Genomic DNA, 25,000 nt, shown 5'->3' with positions numbered 1-25,000 from the left:
AGCTAGTAATTGGGCAAGACAACAAAATAGAGCTGAACTATTAGAATATAAGGGAAAACATGCACAGAGGAGAATGTTGTCAAGTTTGTGACAAACTATGGCAGGAATATTAATGCCATTAGAAATGTGGTTAAGGACAACTGGAATATTCTTTTGGCAAATCAGGAATTAGCCAAGATACTAACATCTGAGTGTCACTTTTCATATCGAAGAGGCCATAATTTGGGCTCTTATTTCAATCAGTATAAAACTGAGCACACAATTACAGGTTTGGGCCAGCAACTAGCATTAACAGGGGATAAACTGATTGGTTCTTTCCCCTGTGGGGCACTGTTCATTCTGCATACATATGTTTAAACCTAAGGAATTTTCCAGCAAAAACACTAGCAGGGTGTATAACATCAAATGTTTTGGGAATTGTGGAATGGATTGGGTGGTCTATTTGGCCACCTGTTCTTGCTCCACCTTTTATGTGGGACAGACATCCAGACCATTCAGGATTAGAATGTCAGAACATCTTAGTGACATTAGAAATCAATTTCTGACCAATGCTCTAAACAAACATGTGTTGAATCACAAAACAGCCAAATTTTGTTTCATGATTATTGACAAAATATGGGGGGGATAGATCCAATAAAATGGGATGGCATAGATTACTAAATAATAAAGAGAGGGGGTGGATTATTAAATTAGTTTTTTTTCCCCTGGTTTGAATGACCATTTATAAATTATTGGAATTTTGGTTGCATATGTATTGTAAGACCCCTTGTCAGGGTATATGTGGATTTTAATATACTGTGACTTTAAATACTTGTTTAGCCTTAATTAATTGCGGATGCTATCTATATAACGCATTTTGAATTTGTCAGTGTTGTATCACTGAGGAAGGCCAAGGTGCCGAAACCGGTCTGATTCTTTTGGTTATGCCATAATAAACTAGATATATATTCACTCCTTTGTGCTGGCCTCTTTTTGACTTTGATATATTTTTTTTGGCCTTCTGCACCTGCCTTACATGCGAGTAAGTTGTGGTGGAATTCTCACTTAGAAACACCCACAAGTCCTTTAAATAGAAGAGAGTGTTTTGGAGTATGGGGTTAAGGACAGAATCCATGAACTGGAAGATTTTTTCTGTGTTGCTTCTTTTGTTAGAGAAATGTGTCTGAACGGGGGATTGCAGGAGTCTTTATGGACTTTTGGGATCCCAAAGAACCTCCACAAGCTAGGGTTGGGGAGTCTTTCTGAGAAATGTTGTTCTATAACAACAAATTAAGCAACAGCTCATCAGTTTTAATTAAACTTTGTTGTACCTCTCATTTGTTAACCTTGGTATAAAACACATTATTATTCAAAGTGTTTTCAAGGGTAGTAATATAGTCCATTTGTTCCATCACTACAGCCCCCATTCCTTTATCTGATTTCATAATCCTTAAAGTCGTGTCTCTGCTAAGTTCCTTGAGAACTTTGGATTTCACACTAGATAGGTTGTACCATTTATTCTTACTTTCATTCGCCAAAAGTTCATGAATGTCCCTATCACAAATTCTTATGAATGTCACCAGTGTCGTAAGTAGAGCTGGACTGAATAAGCTCTTGTGCCTAGGGATCTCCAATGAGATGGTCTCCTGGGGGACGTTGTTTAGTACATATGTAAGGTTAAGTTTCCTTAGGTAAAGTCTGAGCTCAAGTAAAACATTAGACAAAGGAATAAACGTGATGTCTTTAGTCAGTACACTGAGGTGGGCAACAAAAAATAATTTTTTAGTTAAATTGAAAAAATCTCATTGTTAATGTTGAATTGTATGTGTGCATGAGAGTGAGGGAAAATTACCAGTGCTTGTTCATGCACATGCTCCTGCCTCTGTTTTCCCCTCTCCCTCTTCCCCTCTGGTTGGGCTTTCTGTAGTGAGTCCTGGCTCTGGTATTCAGTCTGTTGGGTGGGGGACAAAAAAAATGATTGCCCTCACCTGAAAAGCCCATATCTGTTTTCCTTCCATCCTTTGGTTGTGGGGGTGGTTTTTCCTCTCTGAACTTGCAGTGGTGGGAAATCTGCTACGAAACTACTGGTTGGTTTAGGAGCTTGCAGTGGCATAAAATCTTTTCCTAAGCCAGTTGTTGGTTTGGTCAAATTGGTGTCCTTACTATCGATCCCGGTTGATAAATTCAGCTCCAACTTTACCCCTCTCTCCCCCTCAACCTTCCATCAGGAAATATCATCAATATAACTCCCCCTACTATCACTAGGGAACAGGTCCTTAATGCTCTCTCTAAGATGAAGAACACTGCATCAATGGGCCCAGACAATATCCCAGGATGCCTTCTGAATAGCATGAAACATGATCTATCAGGGCCTCTGGAATTTCTATTTAACTGTAGCCTCCAAACAGGCTTTATGCCTCATGAATGGAGAAAGGCAACAATCATCCCTCTGCACAAAGGTGGGCCATCTACAGACCCTGGAAACTACAGACCCATAAGTCTAGCTAGTCTTATATGTAAAGCCATAGAAAGAATTAACACTGAGATGATCAATAGAGATATAGTAAACCTCCAGACACTGGACCCAACCCAGTTTGGTTTTGTCAAGGGCAGATCATGCCCACTCAGCCTGCTGGACTTCTTTGAGATGGTCAGCAAAGAAATGGATGAGGGCAAAGTCTTTCACACTGCCTACCTTGACCTGGCCAAGGTATTTGACACAATACCTCATTCAGCTATTGTTGACAAACTCAAGAGGTTAGATACAAACCCATATGTCACCCGGTGGATAGCCAACTGGCTCACAGATGGGACCCAAGAAGTTAGAACTGGGGAGTCCACCTCTACAAAGAGGCCATTCAGAAGTTGAGTACCTCAGGGATTGGTCCTTGGACCAATCCTTTTTGGTGTTTACCTCTCAGAAGTCAAGGCCAATGTCAGTGGTCTCTGGCTGACTAAATTTGCAGATGATTGCAAATTAGGAGCTGTCATTGACTCTCACACTGAGATAAATGTCCTCCAGGAGGAGCTGACACAGGCAAACAACTGGCGTCAGAGCCATGGACTAAAACTAAATGCCAAGAAATGCATAATAGTATCATTTGGGAAGTCATCCATCCCAAGTAGCTATCATATTGACAACACACCCCTTAGAGTTGACCCAATAGTCAGGGACTTAGGGACACAAATATATAGTAATCTAGCCTTTGATCATCACATAGCTACAGTGGTGAGGAAATCCTTCTATTTTGCGTATCTTATAAACAAAAGTATGACATCTAAGTCCAAGGAAGTCATTGTTCCACTGTATTCAGCATTCATCAGACCTGTCATTGAGTAAAATACCCCCTTTGGTATGTACCTAACCAGGCATATCCAACAACTGGAATGTCCACAGATGTTCCTCATTAAATGAATACAGGGCATAAGTAATATGTCCTATGCAGACCGCCTCAAGGCCCTATCCCTGTATTCTTTCTCCTACATGCTTTTGAGGGGAGATCTATGCCTGGCATACAAGACATTGTCAGACCCCACTCTGCTGGACATCCTGCATATTCACAAAACAAACAGCACCAAAATTACCCATTCTAAATACTTAAACCTTCCCTTTGATATAAATAGGACCTGCTGGAGAGATAGGTGCATATCCCAGAGACTACCCCATCTATGGAACAGGCTCCCCATCCATGTGAACCAGAGTTTCTCCCTAACCCAATTAAAGTGCAACTTGGCCAATTGGATGGCAAACCAGAAATTCATCCCTGATTTGGCACCTGTTTCTAATTGACAGAGGTAACCTGCAAATGGTTCATGTCCCACGCCCATGCTTACACTTATCAAGGTATCAGAACTTGTCAGAGATTTGGGATGCATGGCTAGGCTTAAAAAGGCCCTTGTGGTTGTTAACCTAGTAAGCACCTATGAACCTATAATAAAGCAGATATGCAGGTAAAAAATCAGGTAACAGAATCTGTCATGCATAACGCCATCCACTTTACACATGTCCAATTGAAGGCAAAACAAGAGGCAACAATGGAATCCTGAAAAATGTAAAATTAAAAAAAAGACCTTCTACACATACTATAACCTCTAAAGACAGACAATTAACACTCCTTATCCATTTTGTCAGTCACATCTCTCTTCCACCCGATAATGGTCATTCACATAATTAACCCCTTAGGTAAACTCAATCAAATAGATCTGCTGCACTATATAACGATATTATTCCAGTTGATACAAATGAGGACAAGACAGGGTTGTTTAATTGCTAAATAAAATATACTTAAGAAGGTTTAAGATGGCACATCTTTTATGTTAACCAAATACAAAATAATTTCCCTGAACACTAGTCCCTAAGTATTCATACCTTGAATCTACTGCTGTTTTTGCTATGGATGGAAATTTGATATTTCAGGTAGATGAATCTTAATAAATAAAAGGGACCCTTGCTGAACAGTTCCACCATGGTACAAGAGCACAGCCCAGAAAGGAGTAGTCTATATCACATCATTGAACATACTATTTAGTGAACGCTTATTAGTCGAACACTAATAAGCGAAAACACTAAACAGCAAACGGTCATTTAAGCAAAATGTTTCACTGGGTTAAAAACCAGTTGGCCAACCCAGCAAACCACAGAAAAACATCACCAAACAAAACCCATCATAGTCTCCCCCACAACCTCCAATGTGGCGGGGGCTGCACCACCCACACACCCCTAACTAAATATACCAACTCCGAGATTGCACTAAAGTGAGGAAGAGGTAAATCCACGATGATGGCTGACCAGTTGTTTTCCCAGCAAAACATTTCACTTAAATGAGCACTTGCTATTTAGTGTTTTTGCTTATTAGTGTTTGACTATTTAGCATTCGCTAAATAGTATGTTTGATGATATGATGTAGACCCAAAAGGAGATTACTTTGGATGGAAGAGTCACTCATTTGTCAACATGAGGAAATGCACTATTTGGAAAATCCTGCTAACAACTTCAGGGTACGTAGGTCTGGATGAGTTTGCCTGATGTGTGGGAGAAAATGTTTTTAATGAGATGTGCCACAATAGTCCATCCATGGGGGTGTGGGGTCAGCACATGGATCCAGGTTTGCCATGATCAGAAATAGAGTAATAGGACCATACCAGTCTGGTGCATTATTTTGCTTTCTGATAAACATTAGTATTAATGGAGTTTTTTGAATGCTAATGTGCGGATTTGTGATAATTTTTTCTGCTCTACTGTTCCTTCATTAGTGTTAGACTGTCCATCTGGATAGTAGGATAACTGGAAGGGGCCTCTTGCCATTCCATAACAGCAAGTACACTACTCATCCTTCCAATATTATTTATAGGTTCGTTGGTCAAAGGATTGTATGTCCATACCAAGCATATGGCCCAAAGGTGATTATGAGTTTAGCCATGGCACCCTTTGGCATTGACAATGTGTTGTTAACCTGGTAATAAAATTATTTCAACATACTCATACTGTAGTTGTGAATTTATTCTCTCCCATCCAATCAAATTTAGCTTTGAAAATACACAGTATAGAAGTGGAGGGAATGTTTATTTTGAAGACAGGGAATGCGTTGGGTTCCAAATCTTTTGTTCATGATCTCATGTGGGAGGCTGAAATGTTTTGGCACATGTATTAGGCAGACCATTGGTTCTGTGAAGGTGGAAGAAATTGAAAAGGATAGGGATTTCAGTGTTTGAAAAGCTAAATAAAAATCAACCTACAAGAGTCTCTACAAGGCAAAATAGTGGAGCTAGGTTACTATTCATTGTTGGGATACCACTGACTGTAGTTCAGAAATGTTCTAGTCAAAAACCCTTTGGTGGTCAAGATGCTTTTGATGTATCTTCCAAATGGGTTATTGTATGCAACAAGTCTAAAAAGGAAAGAGTTTATAATGGGTGCGACTGTGAGGAAATAGAGGAGATACACTTCAGACCAAGTGAGCAAGGCAAGACTTTTTATCCACAACTGAGACGTGTTAATTAAAAGAAAGATTATTGTCATTGAAGATAACAAAGTCAAACCTAACTGGATCTGTGCTGAGAAGGGTACTAGCAACATTATAAGAAGTATCAAAGATGACTTTCCTAAATAGTTATACTGCATTTCTGACACTGGACTTGAGTCCAAAACTGACACTCTAGCTACTGGTTTGTTCCAGGCCCTGCTGGAGTATCTGTTGAAGGGGTGATTTGTCAAATGCACCCAGTTTGTATTCATTTGCAAGCTTAGTTAGGTGCAATCTGCAAGCTTAGTTAGGTGCGCTCTGTCATCATCTGCAGGGTCCCAGAAGACATTCCTGTTAAATTTTATAGTGACATTTCATTTACAAGAGAAAGTACTCCCTTCCTTAGCAAAAACAGATTCTGTTGGAGACTAAGCTGGCTATCTGGTTGACAATATATGGGTTTATGTTAATTGGAAGAATCTGTGTATGGTAGACGTATGCAGGATGGTGTCGAAGTCCATGGCAAGGTTGACAAGATCAAGGTTAATAGGATAGAGAATCAGACCCTTATCTATTCAACCTTTGAAAGAATGTTTGTTGTTTCATAAAAAAATGTAACTGTTGCTTCTTTGAGAACTATATAAAATTCACTTGTTAATATAAATGTATGGTAGTGGAATTTTTCTCCCTGGGCCTCTGCTAAAAATAGGCTCTACCCAGTCGGACTTTCCCAATCAACAAAGGCATATAAATAAATAATAAATTTAGTATGCACAACATACCTTTTACATATCAAAGTTGGTTTGAGTCCTCGATATAAATGCCATCTATGTCATTCTTTATCATTTTGACAATTATGTACTTGACAACTTTACAAGCAGGACTTGTGAGAGGTGTGTAGGTTCTTTGATTTTGCACATTTGTTTAATGGTACCGGTCCTATTGCCATTTGCCATGTTTAATGGACAAAACCCACAGAGAGAATTAAACCAAAGAGGTTTCTAAAGTGTATAAATATATTATGTGTTCCACAACTAATATGACTACAGTACAAAACCATATGTAATTAGTAATAGTTAAAAGAGACATGTAGGTAGGATAAAAACTGGGTTTGAATCATGTCGTAGTATATATACCTCTGATGTTTAGTAAACTAGAGTACAAAACTGTGGTATTAATAATGAGGCAATAATGGCCCCTAATCTAGATATATAATAGTTATCAATCCCTTCTTAACCTAGGTACCTACAACATGTGCATTAGTTAGATCTATGGAATAAACTCTGGTGTCTAATTCACAAGAGTATCCACAAAGATTCTGTCAACCCCCCAGGGAGACCAATTGTCTCAGGTAGAGGCTCTCTTACTAAACCACTTTCCACTTTCCTTACATATTATTTGAAACCACTTTTGGTTCATGTTAGATCCAGGATACAAGACACAACTGAATTTCTTAATATAATTCAGGATTCACAACTGGAATCGGACTGGTGGTTATGCACTTTGGATGTGTCATCTCTATATACAAGTATTCCACATGATGCCGGTATCACTGCTATTTCATATTGGTTAAATAAATCTGGGTTATATTCCACTGGCTTCAATAATTTTTTGGTCAAGCTTACTGAGTATGTGTTATGCAAAAATATTTTCTATTTTGATGGACAACCTTATTGGCAGATTAAGGGCACAGCAATGGGGGCTTCTTTTGCCCCAATTTATGCTGACCTGTTTATGGGATTTTTTGAGCAATCATTCATCTATGATGTGGACCATAATTTGCATATAAATGATTGTGACATCTGGAGGAGGTATCTAGATGATTGTTGGATGGTGTGGCGTGGGGATAAGGAACACGTGTCTGATTTTGTTAAGTATCTTAACAACAACCCTTGGGATATACAATTTACTTTGAATATTGAATATGAAAAGATTGTCTTCTTGGATGTCGTTGTTTCAAGACAGGTGGATCATACTTTAGCTACGCATATACATAGGAAGTTTCCTCAGTTTAATACATTATTACATGCATCTAGCTCTCACCCCCGCCACATCATCCAAAACATTCCGAAGTCTCAATTTCTGCATATAAAACACATATGCTCGACAGAGAATCAATACGAAGCCTGTGCACAAGACCTTTCGCACAGGTTTATTGATCGTGGATATCCTAAGCATCATATCTCTCACACCATTGAGCAAACTAAGCATGTGACACGACCCACTTTATTACAACATCATAGTATGAAGGATCATGAAACATCTAATCCTAGGCAGCCAATCAGATTTGTTACGACCTTTGGGAACAATACATTTAGATTTAGAGAAATCATTAACAGACATTGGGACATACTCAAATCCCATGAATTATTGAATGATATTTTACCAGATAAATGCGCTTTTTCATATAGGAGGGGTAGGACCATACATTCGAGGTTTACACATTACAAGAGATATACTCCAGCAATACCTGTTCAAACTACTTTATTTGGTGACAAATTGCTGGGCTGTTTTCCGTGTGGGCACTGCAGTGCCTGTGAACACATTCTGAAAACTAAAGAATTTTCAAGCAGGAATACATCTAAAGTATATCATATTAACATTTTTGGTAACTGCAGTTCAGACTGGGTTATTTACTTGGCTACATGTACCTGTTCTTCATTCTATGTGGGCCAGACATCCAGACCATTTAAACTGAGGATTATTGAACATCTCAGTGCCATTAGAAACCATCGTTTATCTAATGCTCTTTATAAACACACCATTCAACATCCTACGGCTGTCTTTAAATTTACCATCATTGACAGAATTCAAATGCATAGAAATTTCAAAGCAGGTTGGCACAATAAACTTAATAATATGGAAACAATGTGGATAACCAGGCTAGGGGCTTTGTTCAAACCTGGACTTAATGAGATGATATAATATGTTAACTTGCTTTTTCATGCAATGTATTTTAATAATTCTTTTATTTTATTTCATTTCATCTTTTTCATTCACCATTTTGAAGTAGGTCTTCATAAACTTTAATAATGTTATGATCTCTATGACATTGGCTTAGTATATATAATCCAATAGGTTTTTTTGGCTATATCTCTTTAAATGAGGATCTATATAAGACCAGGATGTTGGAGGCTGGGTAGCTACCTATTGAACTTTGTTTTAGCACTGAAGAAGGCTGTTTTTTCAGCCGAACCCGGTTTGCTTACTATTAATTTTGTTTAATGGCATTTAATTTATAATAAACATTATTTGCCTGCATTCTTGTGCTGGTCCGATTTTTGGTTTCTTCGTATGGTTGGTTTGGACCTTGCACTCTGTCCCACATGCGTGCTTTTTGGTTAAGTCCTACTAAACACTTACTGTCAAGAAGCCATGAGTTACTATAAGTTTTATACTTGTGCAAAATAGTCAGTCTCGCCTCCTGCTTTCTCTTGCCTGACTTGTAAATGAGCCTCCCAACTGCATATAATGTTTGCACAGTGATTTTCAGCATATGTGTTATGCTCTATCTGTTAATGATTTATATCAGGTTTTTGGCCATCTGGACATAGTGTTCTTTAGCAGTTATAAACCTTATGTTACTGTGTCTCATCATTATCTCAACATTATCCTTGTTTTTTTTTTTTTTTTTTTTTTTTTTTTACATCGTTTGCTTTTGTCATGCTTTTTAGTTTTTGTAGTGAGTGCAGGCTTGTGCTTGACCTCTTTGTCTTTGGATACTGTTCTCTGTCTAGCCTAAGTTTTCTTGGAAATACTAATATGGTCCCTGGTTTCTGTGTCTCCTAATGTTCTCAGTAATATGTGAAAACTAGCCCATATGAAAATATGCTACTCACCTGCCACATACTGTAATAAATACACTCAGGATATTTTCTACTGGACTGGCAGCAGTTTGCTTATTCCCTGCCACTAGATGGTGATAATGAGACAGAAATGGTTGCCTCATGGTCTTAGAAGGCTAAAACGAAATCTTTAGCAACCATCATGCTTAGACTAGACATGTCTTGCACCTCTTTTTTTATTAGCTGAGATGTTGTAGACAAACCTCTCAACTGTCCCTACCTTTGCAGAAAACCCCTGATTTTGCTGCATAATTTTGCCCTGTTTCTTGTAAAATTGTTGATTTTCTGGGAGAATCACTGGGAATTAGTCTGTCACTAATGTCAGACATTAGAGTTTCAAACTTACCATTGTCCAGGGAATGCATGTTGATGCAAAATCTGTCTATTAAATTGTAACTTTATTAGAGTAATAGTTAAAAAACAGTCACTGATTTTCAGACTTTGATCCTACCCCCATTTTTATTTGCCTAAAATTCTTGAGCAAAGAAGTTAAAATGAATGATTTTGGGTAATGCAGTAAAAAATGTACTCAGTACTGTGTATAATCAAAGATTACAATAACAATGTCAGTTGTGTTGTTTTGTTTAATATCAGAGGATTCTTATTCATAACTGTAATGTAAATGTGTTGTAGACAGAGTACTTTTTATGGAAAAATTCATTCTTCTATAGGTTCTCTTCCTCCTGTTTACCATCAGTCATAATAGAGTGTGGTGTGATTATAAAAAGCATTTTGAATGAAAAAAAAGTCATGAAGGCATGCAAAACTTAAATGAGAATGATACATCCTTCTTTATCAACAATGGATTATAGCATTCCTTAAGTCATGTGTACTGAATGGATAAAAATATATGTATACACGGGTTCACTACATAATCTCAAAATTCTGAAATATCAAATTTCAAAATAGCGAGACTATATAGCTGAAATCCCTAAATACCTAAAGACCATAAGAGCGAAATTCAAAAACCCGAACACTACAGTAAACATACACCACACACATACACATGCACACACCATCGCCCAAAACACAAACACACAAACCTACACTACATACATGCAGGGGGGCAATCCCCTCTGCACCCTCCACACCCCCCTACTTAAATATTCTAGCTCTAAGTTCGCACTACACAGGCAAACACATGGAAACACCACCACACATCTACATTCCCCTCGCACACACACATCACAGTCACAACACACACTTGCACACTCACTAAAGCCCCTAACCATCACACTTAAATATAGATACTTACCTGACCTTCCACCTATCCATTCACAAACTGCAACACCAGAAGTGCTACTTCAACTTCTCCAAACTTTGCGATTTTGAAATTCGCACTTCTGGTCTTTCGGTATTTAAGGGTTTCATCTATATGGCTTGAGATTTTGAAATTTGATATTTCAGAATTTTGAGATTATGTAGTGAACCCGTATACACTTCTCTGAAAATAACACATACAGCTATTCTCCATCACATGCATTAGAGAAGAATGAAAGGAATATTGACATTTATTAGCTCAGATCTATGTGATTAAAGTGTTATGCAAAGAAAAGTATTTAATGAATCTGTAGCTTTTTACAACATGGAAGCAGCAGTAGTGCAAAATAAAGGGGTCTTAGCACATTACCTCAATACATAGAAGAGAGCTGAGGCTTTTAACTCAGTTTAAATCCATTGCAAGAAAGTGTAGGGCAGCATGCATTTACACAATATACACTTACATAAAATGGAGATATGTAGCTAGGGAGACCTTTCCAAACTGCATTCTGTGGGTATGGGAATTGCAAATTCAGACTACCTCTTAAATACTGGAACTGCACAGACTGCACAGCACACTGAATTCAGTAGGCTGCTAAGTCTCACAGCTACAGAAAACATATCACATTTCACTCTGGAGACTTTATATCTCTACAGTACAAAAAGTGCTTAGAAGAATTAATAAAACATATATATATATATATATATATATATATATATATATATATATATATATATATTTCAAGTATAATGCACTTGATGTCTAAGTTTTGGGAATAGATTTCTTTTTAATAAAGTCCATGTACCAGTATGATAGTCCTCTGTTAAAGTACTGTCACATTCAAGCTTTAAAATATCCCACTCATTTGCATCGAAAATAAGATAATTAAATGTTCAGTTTGTTTTGTTTATTATAATAATGTTTCATCAACTTCACCTTGAATTTTAATAACTTCTAAACTAAGCTTTGTTGTAACGCTTCTGAAACCTGCTTTCTTTTTCTTACAGCAAGATGGAAGTCCAGAAGGCATGCAGAGTAAAGGTACGTTTTAAAGTCAAATTAATATAATCAAGCATATGAAGACCAATTGCGCAGTTTCTTTATACATTCTGAGAAGAACCAGAATTTTAATTTATGAATGGCACTTTCATTTAATTACTTGGCATTGAATGTTTACGAAATATAGGTCAATAATACTCTTACTTACCTCTGGTGGGGGATATGTATATATTTATATATTAAATATATACACACGCACACACACACACACACACACACACACACACACACACACACACACACACACACACACACACACACACATACCTAGTCTGTTTAGAGTTTGTTGGAAAGGGATTAGATGAACTGCTGAGCTCAGTGACATAATTTAATTTTCCTGAGGGTTACAATTGATTGATTCAATCTGCAATGTTATTACAAAATGCTAAATATTAAATGTATTGACTGGAGGGGCATTTAATTATAGTTTTGGGTGACATCAGCACCTCTACCTTTCTTGTTTTTAATCATTGCTGCAGTGCGTAAATGCTTATTCAGCTCAAAGTCTGAGCCACAGTTTAAAGGACGGGAAAAATCACCTAGATGGCACATGCATTTTCATACTGAATGAAGAAGCCATTTAGCTATTTCCCATTATGAGATATACTCACAATTCTTGCTTAATAGTAGACTGCTATAATTTGTTTTGCCATGGGTACGTGTTTCTTGTTAAAATTCTAGGTAATATGTATTCAGATTACACTTTATTTTGTGCAATAAATTTGAAAACATCCAGTTATTTAGGTCTGTATTCATATGGTTCCACACGTAATGTGATTAAAGCAAAAAGATTTGATGATCTTCTTCACTAAATTCAGTGTCATAGTGAGATATAAATATTTATGTATACAATTACAACAGAGTTTTTTAGAAATAAAGTAATCAATCTGTAGCATTGTAGCTTGCATATTTTTTTAGCTGCCAAATTTGCAGAAAGCATGAAATGTGAAAGTAATTTCGTCTGTACTTTAGAGTATGGCTTATATATGTTTCAGTTTTGTTTGTTTGTATAATTATTGTCTTTTGTGGAGCAAGTTATTCATTACTGGGTAGATCTAATTCACGGAAGATACTCATGTAGAAAACATCAAAGTGATACAGAGGAAGGTATTCAGAAATGAGTGACTCTGTGAGAACTGCCACTCATCATTATATGGTGTTTTGTTCCAGACATATCAAGTTTCATGGAATGTGGCTAGTAATCATAAAAGTTAAATGCTTCACCTATGTGCATTTCTAGCTATATTATCCACATTCTTGTGAAGATAAGAAAGTTAAAAAAACTAATCATGTTTAATACCTCTTTACACAGTATTACTGTTTTCTGAATACCCCCGCACAATTAAACACCCTAATGCATATCTAGACAATTGCCTTATTTAAAGCACAGTTATAAAGTATTCAGTACATTTTATCATGCACTAAGGAAGATATTATTACATAATAAACTCATTAGAAGGAGCAAACTGGTGACTGATCAGTAGAATTGTATGAAATGATGGCTTTGAATTGTTAGCATAAAAATGTACATGATTATTTAAATGCTGCTAACTGTTCAAATGCATCAAGTGAGTACAGCTGAGACTTCCTGAAAATCAATATTTTACAAAGAGGATACAGAGTATAAAGCTTAAACGTAGAAATGAGACAAGCATTTTGTATAAAATATGAATGATTTAAAGAAGGGTATAAAACAGAAGAGTAAAAGAGGATCTAATGTGTTGCAAACTGCAGAAAGATCACATTAACACAAGATAATAATAGGACAGGAAACATATCAATAGAAGGATATCGCACACTGAATGGAGAAGTAGAAGAGTTAAAAAAAACATACTTTCTCTGTGGGGGCGTGTCCATGTTGTAACACATTCCCACATACTGTTACATTTGTGAGAGATACTGGAAGCCAGGACAGGATAGAAGATGGTGTTCTTGCATTACTTGTGGGGAACAAGACTTCTTGGGATTACATTTACTTACTTGGAATCTTCAAAGGGTTAGTTAAAATGAACTAAGGCACACAGATTTTCAAGGGTGATACAGGCACACTCTCCAGCTTCATTTATGCAGGAAAAACATATGGCAATGAACACTTATATTACAATGAGGATTCATAGCATCACTTGTCACAGTGATTTTTTTTTTGCATTCTTAAGGCCAAGAAAATGGAATTTGGCTTTTTTTTAGATCCATAGTATCAGCTGCCAAATCAAAAATAGTCTCTGAGAATTTTGGTGGACAAAAATCTGAACCCACTGATGCCTTAAGTAACCTCATATTAAAATGATTCTGTCACCAAAATAAGTAAGGTATTTAAATGATAAAGTGTTTAATTGTCTATTCATGCATTGTGTTCTGCCATTCCATAGGAGATTGATGTATCTTGGATGATTTGCTTCCTTATAGACAAAGCAGGTATTTGTGTAGATGAACTGTTCGTTATGGGCAAGTTCCTGTAGTTAATTCTGGAAAATATTTTTGTTTTCAACAAAAAAATTATATCAGCATCAGCAGGTTTCTGGGATAGCCATGGGGCAATGACCAAATAGTTTTGCAAATTTAGTCATTAAAAGTAGGAAGATAACTTTGCGTATCAAAGTAAGTGCTCAGAACACAGAGCAGATTATTTTTATTTTACTGGCTATTTATTTATTTTTTTGCACACAAATGGTACATAATGACTTAATGAATTTCCAGATTATTTGTACAGAGCAACATATTTTTAATGTTTGCAGCAAACTGGCTGATATAACCCATTTTTGGACATTAGGTTTATAAAAACATCCTATCCCAGATGGCATTTAAATTCAAAATAGGTGATATGTTTAATTATGTTTAATGTTCATCGAATTATACCATATGAATAATTGTATCAACCTTGGTATAAAATCAGTTTCTAAATTTATTGATACTCTCACTTTACTTTCAGTAAATTGTCGTAATGATTGAACACATAACCAGTTATTTTGGCAAATATTAAATCTGGCTAGAAGAAAGTTCATTGATTGGATGTTCTTTTTATCTATAAATTGGTGCCAGAATTTTAAGTCATTCTTTTTAAGGTTCAGCATTTTATTTATATTAAAGGAATCTAAGCAATCTGGAATATAAGCTGTAGGAAACATAAAGAAAATCTTTGTTTTAAGCTATAATTGTTATCTACTGTGTTCTTAAAAATGTAAACTATTTGATTTATACCATATGAGAAGTGGCTAAACCTCTTATTGTATAGGCAATACTCACGAAGTATCCAATACATTTTGTTAATTCCGAATGATTCCTTAAATTGAGTTTCCACATTTTTAGTAGCAGTTATTTGAATCTCATGTAGTTGTTTTCAACTAGAATTATATAAAGACGTAATCCAATGTAATATTATATTGATACCAGATTTGGAGTATAATTCTATATTAGGAAATCCAATCCCATTGCTGTTCCAGGCTCTACCATGCTATTTGTACGCTATTCTTGATTTTTGTGGAAACTAAAGAAATGTAAGTAATACGGAATCTATTTATTTAAAAAAAAATTAGGTGGAGGTAAAATCAGGGATTGTGTATAAAATAAAAATTTGGGCAAAATAATGATTTTTATTAATGAAAGTCTGTCTTCATAGTGAAAAACATTTTGTTCCATTTTTTAGGTAAATTACTGATTGTAGCTAATAGATTGGTATAATTTAATTTAATAGTCTCTTTCCATGTGTTCTTTATACCAATCCCTAAATAGTCTATCATATCATTTTCCCAATTAAATGTATTATACTTTAGTAGATTTCTGTTTATTTTCTTATTGATTAATAATGTTTTGGTTTTATTTTGGTTAAATTTAAGCCCAGAGATTTTTTTCCAATTTGGTTTATAGCATTTATAATATATTTTAAAGAACCATTTATATCACTAGATGTTAATAAAATATTATCCGCAAATAGCTGGACTTTTAGACAGTATTCCTCATTTACATAAAAAACATTTATGTTTGAGTCATTTCTTATATATGCAGTTCTACTGATAGAGCAAATAATAATGGGGACATTGGGTATCCTTGTCTAGTCCCTTTTTGAACTCTTAGTAGAGATGATAAACATGAACCAATTTTAACACATGCTTGTGATTCATTGTATATTTTCAGTATCAGGTTAACAAAATCTGAAGTAAATTATACCCATCAATTATTTTATTTTAATATGACCAATTCATGGAGTTGAATGCCTTATCTATATCTAAACTAATGATAGTTGCTTCTTAGTTTTGTTCACAATATTTTTTAGAGATAGCAACTTAATAATATTATCATGCACTTCCATATGTAAGATAAATCCTGCTTTCTCATAATATATTAAATAAGGTAATATATTCTTAAGTCTCTTGGCCAGGATGGACATAAAGATTTTATAATCGATGTTTAATGATGATATATGTCTATAGGATGCACATGATTTGGGGACCTTGCCTTGTTTCAAAATAGGGGAAATTATTGAGTATTTCCAAGAAGGGGGGAGTATTAAGTCTTGTTTGGAGAAAGTATTTAATAACATTGTTACTATGTATTCTGGAAAAATCTTATATATTTAGGTTCATAGGTTCATAGGTTGGTACTAGGATATTGGCCCTAAGACCTATGCAAGCCTAGCCATAACAATTCCCTGGATATTTCTTCCCACAATATTCACTTCTCTGGACCCCTGACTGACATGATCCCCGGGATGAATTTCCTATCTCCCATCCAATCATAAAGGTTCCTTTTGAAGAGGGCCAATGAGGCACTCTGCTTGACATGTATGGGCGGTCTATTCCAGAGTATGGGAAGTCTCTGGGTCAGGAACCTATCCCTCCAGAATGTTTTGTTCATTGTGATGACAAGGTTTAGATCCCTGGAGCATGTGGCTCTGAGGGATTGGGATTTCTTTAAGTGGAGCATGTCCAACAGCTCAGGGTTTGACATGGCCTTGTATGTTAAGCAGAGATCGCCTCTGAGTAGACAATATGCCACAGAGTATAGCTGGAGTTTTTTTAGACGGTCAGCATATGGCATCTGCTTTAGTCCTGTGATTCTTTTAGTGAGGTATTTCTGTGGCCTTTCCAGCTGTTGCAGATGTCTTGTGAGGTACATACCAAACTGGGCATTTTACTCTATAATGGGTCTAATGAGGGATGAGTACAGTGGGACAATGACCTCCTTTTTTCTGGTTGAAAAGCCCTTAGTGATGACATGTGCCACATATAAGGATTTCCTGACTGTTGCGGTGATGTGGTTATCGAATGTGAGACCACTGTCCACCTGTGTCCTTAAGTCTCTCATCACACTTTCAATGTTTAGTGTCCTGCCACCTATGTGGTAATTCATGGGTACATGTTTTTTTCCCAAAGGGGATAACTATACATTTCTTGGCATTAAGCTTGAGCCCATGGCTCTGGCACCAGGCATCTGTTTCTGTAAGGTCCTTTTGTAGAATATCCACATCATTTGGGGATTCAATAATGGCACCCAGTTTGCAGTCATCTGCGAACTTTGTTAGCCAGAGTCCCTTAGTGTTGGCCTGTACTTCAGAGAAGTAGATGCCAAACAAGAGTGGTCCCAGGACTGAACCTTGAGGTACTCCACTTGTCAAATGTCTGGAGCTGGATTTGAAGTCAGTTACTTTTACAGTCTGGGTTCTGTCAGTAAGCCAGTTCCATCAATTGACATAGGGATTTATGCCCTACTTAGTAAGTTTATCTATGATTCCAGAGTGGGGGATGGTGTCGAAGGCCTTGGCGAGGTCCAGATAGGCTGTGTGGACCACCTTACCCTTGTCCACAGCTCAGGAGACTGATTCAAAGAAGTCAATCAGATTCAGGAGACAAGATTGGCCCTTCACAAACCCAAACTGGGTGGGGTCCAGTGTTTGAAGGTTGCCAATGTCTTTGTTTATAAGTTCCATGATAATGCATTCCATGCCCTTGCAGATCAGGCTTGTCAGACTGATGGGATGGTAGTTCCTGGGATACAAGGCGGATCCTCCCTTGTGGAGTGGGATAACTGTAGCTATGCGCCTCTCAGTGGGCACAAAGCCTGAGGTGAGGCTATGATTAAACATGACACTTAGGTGAGGTGCCAGTTCATTTTGTAGTTCATGTTGTACACAGCCTGGGATGTCATCCAATCCTGGGGCTTTATTGTCCTTCAGATTTTTGACTTGTTCTTTCCCTTCTGCTAAAGTTATTTGTTTATTTAGTATGTTGTTTTGTTGATTTCACAACTTATTGTTTATATTTTCCTGTAGAAATGTATCTACTACATTGTCTGCCCATAGAGGTGAATATGTATCATTGATTGATCTATAATATGTTTTAAATGCTGCTAATATACCTCTTAAATCAGTTGTTCTTTTGACTGAGTTATTTGCTCTAATACTTAATTTCATTGATGTGTTTTTTTTTTACTAATTTGTTTGGATTTGCTAGCCAGTTTATGTAAATGTCTAGGGTTTACAGAATAGGATTGTAGTTTTAATTAATGTTTATAGCAACTTTATGATTTCATATTTCTAAATATTTTTGATTTAATTTTTAAATTTCAATATGTACTGCTTTATCACTTAATTTTAATTTTAGTTTCAACTTATCTATTTTGGTTTGTAGTTCTGAAAGTTCTTTATCCCATTCCTTTCTTTTTTGAAAGTACCAAGCTTTTACTCTACAATATATCTAAACTTTTAATGCATCCCATAATATATCTATTATCTCACCATTATTATTGATTTCAACAAATGTATCTATTTATTTCAGTATCCAGTCCGTAAAACCTTTTAGTTTTGTTATGCACACTGGAATTCTTTGTAAAATTATCAAATCATAATTTTTCACAGTCAAACTAAAAAAAAAAAATCACAGTGGTCAGAAAGGGGGCATGGCTTTATCAAAACATCACTTATTTTTGAGTAGATGCTGTTTGAAACAAAAATATTGTCAATATTTGTCTGTGTGCCAAATCTGAAAGAATAGTGTGTATAACGAAGTGAATTTTGTACTCTTAAATTATGTATGTCCCTAAAATAAATTGAGGCAATAAAATTATTTTGCTTCTTAGCTTGTGTTGCTAATTTAGCTTTACTGCTTCTAGAAGTGTCTATATCTGTTAATAAGCAATTGAAATCTCTTGCCAATATAATGACCCCCTTTGCATATAGTATAATGAAATCCAAATATTTATTTACATATTTAGTTCCTAACCCAGGTATCCAATATGAATTTACCAGCGTGTAGCATTTCCTATTAATTTCTAGCACCACTAAACTTAACATTCTATCTTTATCTGAAAATGTGTTTAACATTTTAGGTATTGTGTTAGTATTATTCCGTAATATGAGTGCCTCTTCTTTTGGATTTAAAGCAAGAATCAGCAAGTACTTTGTAACCATTAAAGGATAATTTCTGTAAATCTTTCTTCAATACATGGGTTTCTTGCAGAAAATTATCTGAGCTTTATGCATTTTTAATAAACCTAAGCAAACCAGCTCTTCTGATGTTTTTGTTTAAACCATTAATAATTAATGAAAAACATTTATAAATCATCATAGACTAAAGTTATGTTTAGAACATCTATAATACATTGCATGTGCAATAACTTGAAATATCACATGAAATTATTTATCATGGATGAATCAAATATCTTTACTAATGAATTCTGAAACCAGTAACTATATACACTAGATTCTAGATTTTTGATGTCTGTAGGCAGGTGATTCCATCTAGCAGGTCCTAGTCTAGAGAAGGCTCTCTCCCCTACAGCAGTTTTAAATGGAGGGGGTATTAGAGTAAATTTGTTGTACTGTGTACATGAAGGTTCACTTATAAAGGTAGTTTCACTGTAAATGGGGACAACACCCTGTAAATTAAGGTACATAGAAGAAAAGTAGCTCTATGAGGCATTGAAAGCCATTTGGAATTTTGTACCTGGGGGTCTGCTAATAGAATGAATCTGCAGATTTTATTCTCAGAAGTTCGTATTCTACGAGCATTGTGGCCTGAACTCTTGCTGCATAGGAAGGAGTAATTTTAGCATTTCAGATGGTTGCAGCAAAACCCTCTGATTTTAATGAGTGTTAATGTATAAAACCATAAACAAACCTGGATGATTGGATGGACATCCCTAAATTTATTCCTAGCCTGACCAATTTTGCCATTCAGCAAGCGGGTGGTACCTTATGAGGGTGGGTATTTGTAAGGCACAAACTGCCTCCTGACTTACCTGCTTTGTAAATCCTATGATCATGTGATAAAGAGTGCAATATCAAAAGGAGTTTTTTAATTGCAGCATCAAAAAAGTTATTATTTTTATTAGGGAATTTGGGACTTATAGTGTTACTAATTATATGAATGTGTCTCAGAAGATTTTATATTGGTAGGTGATAGTGTGCCATATGATTTTAGTATTCTTGTGTAAGCAGTATGACTGTGTGAAGTCTTTATTACTCAGAATAACTCCATTGTGAAATCATTGCAAAATCATTTAATAATAAAATGGAGTTTGAGGGATGATTGGCTTGGATTTGGATATTGTTTCTTTGTTTTATGTCATTTATATAGTCTTTTTTATTAGGTCCTAGATTAAACCAAACAGATAAAAGCAAGCCAACTGCTAAAGGCATACCTACAACAAGACAAATACCAAATAATCAAAATGTAGGTCAGCCAACACGGTCACCAGGTGTATAAGAAACACAATAAAACGCCAGACATTTATTGAGGTTATTGATTTCATGGGGTTGCTGCTTCTTCTGACAAAACTGAAACAAAAGTTTGTTTTTTGATATTAGACCTCAAAATCCCATACCAGAAGTGCCAACCGGCAAAGAAGGTAATATCTTGCTCCCCCTTGTTTGTTGATATACCACATAACTGTGGTATTGTCTGTGAATACCTTGAGAGGATGAAAGGCTTAAAAAGCCAGCATAAGAGTTCTCAACTCTTTGACATCGATATGTTCCTTCTGCTGATGAGCGGACCACAATCCCTGTACCTTCAGAGAGCCAAAACTTGTTCCCATTCCACATCTGAAGCATCTGTGAACATATCCTGAGAGGGAAGAGGGGGGCGAAAATGGAGCTTTGGATTCAGAGACAACTGTTGAATCCACCAGAGAAGTTCCTTCTTGAGACAAGAAAAAGGTGAAACTGTAAAGTCTAGGGGATGTGCATGTTGAAGCCACACCAACTTCAGAAACCATTGAAACTTTCTCCTGTGAAGTTTGGCCAGAGGGAGCATCAGAATGGTGGAAGCCATGTAGCCCAGAGCCCTCAGAAACTCCCTGGCTATAATTCCTGCAACCCAGGAAGACAGGATTCTGAGATGGAGAGAGAAGACTTTTTAAAGTTTATTCTGAACCCCAGGCTGTGAAGAAATGAAATGGCAAAAATGAAGATTTTACAGAAGGATCTCCAGAGAGGATGCTTGAATCAGTAGGTTGTCCAAGTAAGGAAATATTTGGATCCCTTTAAGCCTGCAAAATGAAATCCAGGAGTGAAGCATTTGGTTAACATCCTTGAGGCAGTAGAAAGGCCAAATGGCAAGGCACATAACTGAAAATGCCAGGAAGCAATAGAGAACACAAAAACATCCTGAAAAGATAATACATCAGAATATGGAGATAAGAATCCTTGAGATTCTGAGACACCACAAAGGCCTGATGGAGCAACAGAGAAAACAGAGCCTTTAGGAACAGCCCATACAGGGGTACAATGACTTCCATATATTTGGATCACAAACTGAGTGTGACAGAACCAAAGGAGGAAGTGTGTCTCAAGACTGGTCAAACAGTATGACTCTCCTGAACTGCTCCATATTCAATTAACTCTAGGCAAAGCCCCCCCTACCACATCTTAACTATTTATAGGTCCTCCACCATGAAAAAGGAAAAGCATACCATGCACCTGGACTTCTTAGAGTCACTTGCCATACAGCCCAACACCTTATTCATGAGTGATTTTAATTAGCCTACCATCAACTGGGAAACATACACTATCACAAAAATGCTGGCTCAGAGATACTTGGACTTTGTCAATGCAGATGCTCTGGAAAAGCTATTCAGCACACTCATAAATGGCTCAAATGTCCTGGACATAGTACTCACTAACATGAGATAGCATTGCACCCCCCCCCCACCTTGTGATGCCCTCCATAGTATGATCAGACCTTAAATCAGTCTCATTCAATGTAATTATAAGACCAGATACTCCCTCAAGCTCAAAAATGCTTACATTTTTTTCAAAGACAAATTACCTTCTACTAAGTGATGGTATAAGATGTTTCAAAGCCTTCTTGAATGCAGGTGACAACGACTCCTACGCAGAGGTGTACACCAATGCTTGTATAACCACTTAAGCAGTTGTACAGAATCGGATGTACCTGACCGGATTAAAACCAGGTGTTGCCAAGTAAACAAGCCATCCTGGTGAACAGCAGAGGAAGAAATATCTCTCTAGCTTAAACAAACAAATTAGAAATCTTCTCAAGTCCTCCAGAGCTAATTGCAAAGCAAAAATAGCCTCCCTAGTCAAGGATAATCGCAAGGCATTCTTTAATTATCTCTGAAATCTAAAAGGGAAATACCCAGCTATGAGCTGAACTGGTAGTGGATGGCACCACTTGTACTCAACTGGAAGTAATAGCCATCATTCTAGGTGACAGGTTTGGAGAAAACTTCACTCCCCCCATCTCCTCTAGTTATCCGCCAAAGTATAAGTGCCACCATTTCTCAGCTTATTATCTCAAAAGAGTAAGTCATCTCCGTACTCTCCAAGGCCAAAAACACAACATCAATGGGACTAGACAACATCACTGATTGCCTTTTAGACAACTTAAAACATGACCTAGCAGACTCACTTAGATCCCTGTTTAACCACAGCCTGAGAACTGGCTATGTTCCAGTGGAATGGACATCAGCAGTAATCCCTCTACACAAAAGAGGACCATCAACCAATGCTTGGAATTATAGGACGATAAGCTTGACTAGCCTCATCTGCAAGGCCATGAAAAGAATCAGTATGGAACTTATCAGCAAGGACATAGGTAATCTCCAAACTCTGGACCCACCCCAGTTTGGATTAATTAAAGGTAGATCATGCCTGTTAAATATGGTTGACTTCTTTGAGAAAGTCACCAAGGCCCTCGATGAAGGAAAGACATTGCATACCTCCATTCTTGACCTAACCAAGGCATTTGACACAATCCCCCACTCAGATATTATAGAGAAACTCTCCCAATTGGAAGTTAACCCCTTCATTGCCAGATGGGTAGCTAACTGGCTCACCAATGGGATACATATGTCAAAGTGGGTAAATTCACCTACAGCAAAATATCAGTCACCAGTGGTGTACCACAGGGTTCTGTGCTGGGCCCCTTACATTTTAGAACTTGTTTCTTAGAAGTCCATGCAAAATTGGACAGCCTAAGGCTGACCAAGTTTACTGATGATAGCAAATTGGGAACAACCATTGAATCCCCCAACAATGTTAATACACTGCAGACAGGGTGAACACCGACAAATGACTGGTGCCAAGGTCACAGATTAAAGCTAAATGCAAAAAAATGCATGATTATTCCCTTTGGGAAAGCAGACATCCCTGCTAATTACATTATCAACAGCATGACCTTAAGTGTCGAGCCAGTGGTTTATGATCTGGATACTCAGGTTGATAACGATCTAAACTTTGACCACCATGTATCCAAAGTAGTAAGGAAATCCTTCTAGGTGGCATGTCTTATAAGTAAAGGCATTGCATCCAGAACTAAGGATGTTATAGTTCCATTATACTCAAACCTTATCAGACCAGTAGTAATTCTGGAGGATAGTAGAGAAATATGACAAAATTCTGAGGTGTAGAGGCCCTCCACCTGTGGAGGTGGACCTCATAACACCCCTGGGCAGGTGTTAATTGCACATTAACACACACCCTGTTGAGCATTATTGCTTACTTATTATGCATGTGCAATGACCAGTCCCTGAAAAATTGTCTTACATGAAACCGGTCCGTGGTGCAAAAAAGGTTGGAGACCATTGCACTGCATCATAAAGAAATAACGCATTCAAATAAGCATCTTCCCATATGCACTTAACTGCTGGCACTATACTCTCATCACTACACAATAGGGACTATATTATATGTTCGAAGTTTGAAAACTTTGAACGTTAAATAAACTGAACTTAAATGTTCGAAGTTTCAAACATCTAACATATAATTTAAAAAAAAAAAAACCTGAACTTACCTGACTAGTGTAGGGGGGGGGGCAAGCCCCCCCTGCACCCCGTCATGGGTGGCTATGCCCAACACACCCCCCGCTCTTTAAATATACCAACTCTGAGTCCACACTATAGTGCAGTAAAGGGAAGGTTTCCCTTACTGCACTGTTGTGCGGTCTCGTTGTTGGTATATTTAACTAGCGGGGGGGGGGTTGAGGAGTGCAGGAGGCTTGCCCCCCTGCCTACAGCCATTAGTTTTGGGTTTGTTTTTTTTTTTATTATTTGTTTAATGTTTGAAACTTCAAACATTTAAATTCAAAGTTTTCAAACTTTGAACATATAATATAGACCCACACAATAACGATTTCTGAAGTCATCATTTATTTTGAATGGCAGTAAAAAAAAAACAATCTGATATGCAGTATAACAGAATTCAGTACACAAAAATGGCATATTTAAATGAATTTTTCATTGATGCCAGTACCGCTTTTTATTGCATAGTGAATAAATAATGAAACCAGAAGTTATTAAATGCAGCAGGTGCAACTGTTGATTAATTTTTTGATTTTTTACCCATCAGCATCACTGAACAGGAATCAGTAAGCACTTAGGCAAACAGCTAGTAAAACAAAATTATTTTAAGATGAGAGAAAATGTCAGATGAACAGTTA

General features: G+C 36.8%; 1 protein-coding gene across 2 annotated transcripts in view; it reads left to right on the top strand.

Moving 5' to 3' along the window:
- The window catches only part of FSTL5 (follistatin like 5), a 3,739,468-nt gene that overhangs the window by 421,437 nt on the left and 3,293,031 nt on the right, over positions 1-25,000 (top strand). For both annotated transcript variants that reach the window (XM_044062069.1, XM_044062068.1), the window contains exon 3: positions 12,056-12,089. In XM_044062069.1, coding sequence (XP_043918004.1) covers positions 12,056-12,089 — 34 coding nt within the window. The remainder of the gene's footprint in view (positions 1-12,055; positions 12,090-25,000) is intronic.

This window comes from Protopterus annectens, chromosome 2.part1, assembly GCF_019279795.1.
Source record: "Protopterus annectens isolate FY-2018-M chromosome 2.part1, PAN1.0, whole genome shotgun sequence".
Lineage (NCBI taxonomy): Eukaryota > Metazoa > Chordata > Ceratodontiformes > Protopteridae > Protopterus > Protopterus annectens.
The sequence above is the reverse complement of the archived record's forward strand: the minus strand, read 5'-3'. Positions and strand labels throughout refer to the sequence as shown.